Below are 8143 nucleotides of genomic sequence, written 5' to 3'. Positions count from 1 at the left end.
GTTTTGGACTTCCACCATAGCCAATACATTGTTCATTAAAGTTGTGGCCCAAAACACATGAAAAATCATAGGTAGTTTCCTTTTAACATAGATGATATACTTTTGACATTGTGTATTATCTGTATTTTTGTAAGCAAACCCCTGCCATGGTCTATTGATGAAATGCTAGGTATAGTGATATCAGGATATGAGATAAACAGAAATAAATGTTCTGAGGGTGGGGAACGGGATTAGGAATTTTTCCTAATACTATTTTCATTGTTCTGGATTTTAGTTTTATCCTAAGGGCCCAAGGAACAAGTAAACTTGCAATATTATTTTATTTGTGTGATATTTGTCACAGCAGCATATTTTTTTAAAGAATTTTCACAATCTTCTGCATATTAAGACACTGAAACTGTGAAGTTGTTCCACTAAATACAACAAATGTAAAAACAACACAGTTCAGATGCACAGGCTGAAGACAATGATTCTGCAAGCAGAGATTGGTTAGCATGATTTTTGAGCTTCATTGGCACAACTTTTGGTTTAGATGTAGTTTTTCAAAGTAGCAGTCACAGACAAATTGCAAGAGATAAATTCCCCCAGGGGGAAGGAAAATCTGCTGACAAACTTTATGAAAATGCAGAAGTTAGGACATCAGTTAAAAAAAAAAGTATAGCAAAGGCAGAATTACTTTTCCTGTCTGTATCCTTCGTTGACACAAGGTCCATATTTGTATGCATAAACAAAACGTGGGATATAGTCTGAAGTGATAGCAATAACAAAAGCATTGGTGATTACAGCTAGAACTCCTATTCCCTCAAGGATCCCATACCAGATACCTAGAAGAGAAGAATTACAGTATGACTAAATACAAAGCTGATAAAGCATCATAAAGATTTGTCCAGTTACATAACAGAATTAAACAGCAATTTCCTACAATGCCGTGTGTCTTTTCTTTCATTCGAATTAATCTAGGAAATAAACATCAGCTTTCAGAACCAGTCTATGAACTTGCCCTTTGCTGTCACAATAAATGATAATCCATTTTGCCTTGTTTATAATTCTAACATCATGCATGCGTGAAAAATGGTGTTTTCATATTATATAGATTTGTTACAGGAATCTCAGCTGAATGATGGCAATATAAAGATGCAACAACTGCTTGTTTGATCCAGTTCATTGCATTTTTACACAGAACAGAGGCAAGTCTCTGAGGGTTTCTTGTTCAAGGTCTTTATGTCTTTCAAAACTACTGTTTTTCCCATTTCAGTTTATCCAACATTATCTGTTTTATTAATAAAAAACACACTGGAATCTATGCACATGTAACCCTAAAATGTAAACCACCTTTGCAAAATGAAATTTTGCCCCCAAAAGAATTCACAATGAGAAAATTGCAATGAATCCATAATGACAAACTATTTCTGCTGAAGAAGTCTAATATTGGCAACACACTGATTACATATGGAGGAATCTCACCTATGTCAGTCGCTCTTGCAGGCATTGGCCTCCTCCACTGTGTTACAAATTTGTATGCATCCAGCCTGATTTCTATAATATTATTAAGCAAAGCCAGCAGGGGTGCTAGTGGAAAAGCAGCAACAAAGATCGTAGTAAAGCCAAATTGTAGAACTAGAAAGAAAATTAACATGATTAGAAATAGGAAACTTGGTAAGCAAATCTTCCACCTCACTTCAAAAGAAACATCTTTTCTATCACAATGCTCACCCATTTCCAAGTATTCATCCATCAGACCATGGAGATTCATGGGCTGTAGATTCCAATCTTTTTCCCACTGAGATAAAGACACTTTATGCTCTAGTAACTGTCCTCCTTTCTTGATCTTGCGTCGTGACCACCAATTCTGGAGTAACCTACATTAGATAACCAGAACATGAAACCTGTAGCGTCACCTTGCAGGATTCCCCCCCCAAATGATGTTTGGATTCACCATTCTCTTCCTTAGACCACCTAAAGAAAGGAGATCCCTGTTTGTGCAGATGGTCCTATCAAGACCTGATGAAGTAATTATTATCTTCATGGCTTGTGCAAATTCTCTTTGACTTTCTTTCTTAATAATATATAATAGTAATATATAATAATATATAATATATAATAATATATAATAATATATATAAGAGCCTTGGTGGAGCAGTGGGCTAATGCCTCCTTAAGTAACACCAGCTGCCTGCAATTAGTGCAGGTTCGCATCCCACCAGGCTCAAGGTTGACTCAGCCTTCCATCCTTCCGAGGTAGGTAAAATGAGGACCCAGATTGTTGGGGGCAATTAAGCTGACTTTGTAATAATGCCGCTTAGGGGGGGCCGAAAGCCCTAATAAGCAGGCATATACATAGAATGAAGGCTACTGCTAAGCTTGTAAGCCGCCCTGAGTCTTCGGAGAAGGGCGGGATATAAATGGGATTAAAATAAAATAAAATAAAAAATAATTATTAAAGGCAATCTGAGGTAGACTATATATTGATTTTGTGAAAGCCTTGCATTAGGGTCAGAGCTACTAAAATAAATATTTTGAAAATAGGGTTATAATGAAATATTCCAATATGTACCCTACAAAAAAGCATAAATCCTGCTTTTACTATTGGTATGCTCTCTCTCTTGTTTTTTTTTAAAGTAAAACTTTCCACAACAAATAAAATTGGCAAAAAACAGTCTTATTTTTATCTTGCTCTGGCATTATATTTAATGTTAGGCAGAGTTGGATCTGTTCATTTTAGATGATATGATTCATTAATCTATTCAGTACCTACATTTCTAATTAATCCAAGGGATTTAAAACAAAAATCTTCACAAAATAGTATTCAACATATACTTAAATAATTAATTTGAACATATTTTCTAATTCATGTGTTTTTTCTGGAAGTGTGCATGTATAAAGCTATGGTCTCACTGAAATTTGGTGGCAACCATGTCTGTATCAAAATTTTCAAAGAACATAAGAAATATTTTTATTTTGTAGAAATATAAAGATACTATGTATCATACTTACGGATAACCAAGTTCCATGAAATTGTTCCACATTTGTTTTAAAACCATGATTACACCCATTTGCAGACACAGATCTATTAAGCAGCCACTTGGATGACACTATGGGAAAAAAATAGCAAAAAAAAACCCAAAGGTTTTTTTTTAAAAAAATTAGCCATTCTTGAAGTCAGTCCACTCATTATAATTAATTTATTTGTTATATTAGGCAAATTATTTTATATCATTTGATGATTTATTTATTTATTTATTGTATTTACATGGCCACAAAACCTGGCTTGTGATTACGATGAGTCATCAACCTTAAAAAGTGTAAGGTCATAAGTCAGAATAGACCTGGAAGGGACCTTGGAGATCTTCTAGCCCAACCCCTTGCTCAAACAGGAGATCCTATACCATTTCAGACAAATGGCTGTCCAGTCTCTTCTTAAAAACCTCCAGTGATGAAACACACACAACTTCTGAAGGCAAGCTGTTCCGCTGGTTAATTCTTCTCACTGTTAGGAAGTTTCTCCTTAATTCCAGATTGCTTCTGTCCTTGATTAGTTTTCCATCCATTGTTTCTTGTCCTGCTCTCTGGTGTTTTGGAAAATGAGTTGACTCCCCCTCTTCTTTGTGGCAGCCCCTCAAATACTGGAATATTGCTATCATGTCACCCCTAGTCCTTCTTTTCTGTAGACTAGGCACAAGTATTTAGCCTACCAGCAGCCAAAAAAACAAGCAGCTATGAAAATTAATGTTAAAAGGCAGTAGTTTATAAATTAAGATAAAACTGGGTGAATAAGAAACACTATTACCTCTTCTAATCTCCATTTGTTAAAAAGTTTGTTGTACATTCCAGGACGACCAGCAAATCTGAAATATAAGATTTCTGTTTCTCAACAAAATGTAACACGAAGAGAAATTTTTTACAAGTTGATAAGTAAAAGAGTGCAGAGTGCAGCTGCACGGGTAGTGATGGGAGCACCCCGATACTCCCATATTACACCCCTCCTGCGCGAGCTGCATTGGCTACCGGTTGCCCTCCGGGTGAGATTTAAGGTGCTGGTACTTACCTTTAAAGCCCTACATGGCTTAGGCCTGGGATACTTACAGGACCATCTGCTGCCGGGAACGAATTCCCATCGCCCAGTACGCTCACACAGAGAAGGCCTCCTCAGGGTACCGTCAGCTAGGCAATGTCGGCTGGCGACCCCCAGGGGGAGGGCCTTCTCTGTGGGAGCGCCAGTCCTATGGAATCAGCTCCCCCCTGAGCTTCGGATGGCCCAAGATCTCCAATCCTTTCGCCACGGCCTCAAAACACTCCTATTCCACCAGGCTGACCTGGACTGACAGGCATTTTAATTAATTATATTTACAATTTTTAATTTATTTTTAGTTTTTAATTTTAATTTATTGCACAGATGATTTTAATTTTATTTTTATCTTAATTTCTGTACTTATTATATGTTTTGTTGTTAGCCGCCCTGAGTCCTTCGGGAGATAGGGCGGGATATAAATCCCATTAATAAATAAATAAATAATAAATACAAAAAGATTAAGCACAGTTTAGAATGATTTTGAAATTCTGTAGCTATCTTATAACACCGCCTTATAGATATCTTCTAGAACACCCTAGTGAAAGAGATGGTGTTAACTCTACAAATGATTTTAGTTGTTGTGATGCATACTGCTAAGCTTGTAAGCCGCCCTGAGTCTTCGGAGAAGGGCGGGATATAAATGGAATTAAAATTAAAAAAAAAAATAAAAATATTAACAGCACTCCAGTCTAGTTCTTTCTGATGTCTAGTGTGAAATTATTTACATTATTTGAATCTAACAGTCTGACCATAGACATAGCTTTTCATAACTCTCCATGAAACAGCAGTGAGGGCCAAAGAGTTTGAGAACAATGAGTAGAAAATAGAGCATGAAAATTCATATAAAAGAAAGTTAGGAGTTAGATTGCAATTGGCAGAGGAACAAAGACACAATCAAGAGCATTGGAACAATGCAATCCTAGCATCTGCAAGAGGGGGCAAGTGACAAAAACAAATTTTAATATAACAATGCACACTCTGTCTCTTACATATTTGCAGACCATATTCCCCATTTGTCATCATCACAGTTAGAAACAGATGTCTAGGAATGCAATTCCCACATCACAATATGTATTCACCAAATATAATTTACACCATTTATCTCTGTAGGCAATCTATCAATCTCAGATAGTGAGTCCATGGTTGTTTGCTTTGTAAGCAAGAAACAAATGAAGTAGAATTATAAATACTTATCTGAATTTCAAACATGTGTATACCATGTAGTAAATACATAGTGAAATATACAAGTGTGCACTTGTCACATCTTCCTTTCACTTCTCTTTCTTTTCCCCTCCCTCCCTCCCTCCCTCCCTCCCTCCCTTCCTTCCTTCCTTCCCAGCTTATATTTAGGCACTGTATTGTGAAGCACACTTTACTGTCCAAGAGAGAGAATTGTCATCCCTCTAAAAACAATTTCAGTACATCAGAAACTTATTTTTTTCAATTCACTTTAAGTTAACGTACCTTCCAAGAAAAAATGCAATGTAGAAAATAGAACTGTTTAAATTGACAAACTGGAAAAGAAACATTTTCAAAGCAAAACTGTTTTCCCACTCTGAGTCTGTTCTGGGGTGTTCTATAAAAAGAAAATAAAAAGTCTCAACAAAAATTCCATCATAGACTGTCAAAGAACATAACATTTTTTTTTATTTTAAGCATATACCATTTAGATTTCAATCTACCTATGAAGTCAAATCTGAAACTTGAAATGTAAAAATATAGTTTTAAATTCTAGCCATAAAATAGATTTATAGTGAAATTCTGGGAGCCTTTGTAAATTCTCACATGGAAGTCTTAGGAGATTATAATGGTACACAAATACATCAAACAAACAAATATAAAACATTTGCCAACAAAATAAATTTATCTTTCTCTATATCCAAGCACCTGTATACTTGGGAGTAAATTCACAGAACTCAATGCTCAATGTGTGACCACTAATCTAGGACTGTAATAGAAAATTATTATAATTCTATGACCATTAATTTCCTCAATATATTGGGTACCCGGATGAATTTTACTAGTTAGATATTCAACATCATTTTCAGTGGAATGGGTAGTTTTGTGCCTACGACTAGTAAATGTCTGTAATCTTTAAAACCCTTTATTGCTAATATTAGAATTTAAGTTCTCTAGAAATTAGGGTGATCAGGTCTGGGCTAAGTGGCAGCAATGAGATGTAGAAACCTCTAACTATTGCTGCCACCCGGTCTCATTCAGATTTTTGGAACTCAGGATTGGTAATCCTAGTGAAAATCAGGAACCACTTGGAATGTGAAGGAATGTGAAGGAATGTGAAGATGGATAACTGCATATATATGCAAAATGAAACAATGTGGATAGCCAGTTATTCTTATCCCTTTATTGCAAAGGGTGATTAATAAGATAAGATTCAGGGTTTGAACAAAAAATTCTTCACTTAGGGCAGACATGTCAAACTTGCGACGTCACGTGACGTCACACAACATATCAGGACAGTTTTGTCATTGCCAGCAATGGGGTGGGTGCGGCTTCCGGATGACGTGTCCAGCCTGCGGGCCAGCAGTTTGACACCCCTGATTAGAGGTTATATTAGAGTTATATTGTTGGATGGGTTACAGTCCTACAGGCTGTAGGGAAGCCTGTAAAGCCAATTTGGTCTAATGGTTAAGGCACCAAACTAGAAAGCAAGAGATCATGAGTTCAAGTCCTGCCTTAGCTATTAAAGTCAGCTGGGTGACTTTGAGCCAGTCACTCTCTCTCAGCCCAACTTTCACCTCACAGGGTTGTTGTTGTGAGGATAACTGGAGAAGGAAGATGTGTTAGAGATGTTTGTCACCTTGAGTTATTTGTGAAAATAATAAGGGTAGGATATAAATAAATAAATAAATAAATTTAAATTATTAAGTTGATGAGCAAATAATAAGTTTGTGTTAATGGTTATTAGAACAAGGCAGAACAATGAAGAAACAAAGCAAAGTAGCATAATGTCATAACATTTTATTAATTTACTTTCTTATTTACTTGCTAAGGTTTATTTACTATTTCCAATTTCAAAAGACTTGAGTGGTTGAAACCCTGAGTAAAGCTGTTGGATTAACCCTAATAAAATATGAAACCTAGGGCCAATATTGGATGCTGCAAGTATCAAATCTCCAGTGGAACTAAAATCACCTCAACTCCTGAAGGCTTTTTGGAAGAAACTTACCTAGATCCGTTAAAAGATAGGCAACTTTTTCATATACCTGAAACCAATATAAGAGAGGAACATACATTTTACAAACGTCCCATTTTAAAGCATGATTTCAGCTCTAAAAAGCATGTGTAAAAAATAACCTCTAATCCAACTCTTTAATGATGAATCTTTCCTACTATAAACAACAGGGAAAAAAATCAAAGGTAAGGTATGCTTTCCCTATGAATAGCTTGACCAGGATTGTGAATGTGTTAAGTGTTTTACCTCGAGAGATGTGCTATACACTATATCATTAGAATGCTAACGGCAAAGAATGGTGTGCTTGTGCCTGCAGAATGCATGCATTTTAAACTGGAATTTCCAGTTTTATAGATGTCAGTCCAAGGAAAGTAATCCACACCCATTCTTCTAACTTCTAATTTCTCTCCTGGAAGTCTGGCAGATTTAAATCTGATATACGCTTCTTGGAGTATCTCCATAAGTGTAAAAACTTTGCCTTTCTTGAGAGTGCTTTGCCTGCACTTGTTGTGTTCCAGCTATTAGATTTCAGATAGTTTTCATATTGTTAGAGAAAGGCGTCAAGGATGAATTTCCCCAATGCAATAAGCACAGAGAGTCATTAACAAACAGCAGGTTGCTATGACACATTTATTCTTTGCCATTTTAATAACACTGATAACTGCTATAGTAACGGACGCTTATTCCGTTGATGAGTTTCTTTCAAAATGATCACCTAACAAAATTTACAGTTGAGACAAAATCAGCGTGTTATTGTGGCCTCTGGACTCTTAATTCTCTGCTGAAATTCCCCAGGAATAAAAAAGCCTTTTTGAACAGTAAAGGGGATAAACACAGATATATATTTTTGGAAGCCTGCCTTTCTGAAATATGCATTGCCT

The 8143-nt window shown here is 36.0% G+C and overlaps 1 protein-coding gene across 1 annotated transcript in view; it reads right to left on the bottom strand.

Moving 5' to 3' along the window:
• ANO3 (anoctamin 3) overlaps positions 1-8143 on the bottom strand; it is a 247250-nt gene that overhangs the window by 9797 nt on the left and 229310 nt on the right. Inside the window, exons 18-24 of the mRNA XM_081329964.1 lie at positions 7257-7293; positions 5534-5645; positions 3788-3845; positions 2995-3092; positions 1714-1859; positions 1465-1617; positions 677-824 (exon numbers count right to left, since the gene is read on the bottom strand). Of these exons, the coding sequence (XP_081186090.1) occupies positions 677-824; positions 1465-1617; positions 1714-1859; positions 2995-3092; positions 3788-3845; positions 5534-5645; positions 7257-7293 (752 nt within the window). The remainder of the gene's footprint in view (positions 1-676; positions 825-1464; positions 1618-1713; positions 1860-2994; positions 3093-3787; positions 3846-5533; positions 5646-7256; positions 7294-8143) is intronic.

Source organism: Vipera berus (genome assembly GCF_964194415.1).
Source record: "Vipera berus genome assembly, chromosome: 1".
Lineage (NCBI taxonomy): Eukaryota > Metazoa > Chordata > Lepidosauria > Squamata > Viperidae > Vipera > Vipera berus.
Note: the sequence above shows the minus strand (reverse complement) of the source record. Positions and strands in the feature narration are given on the sequence as shown.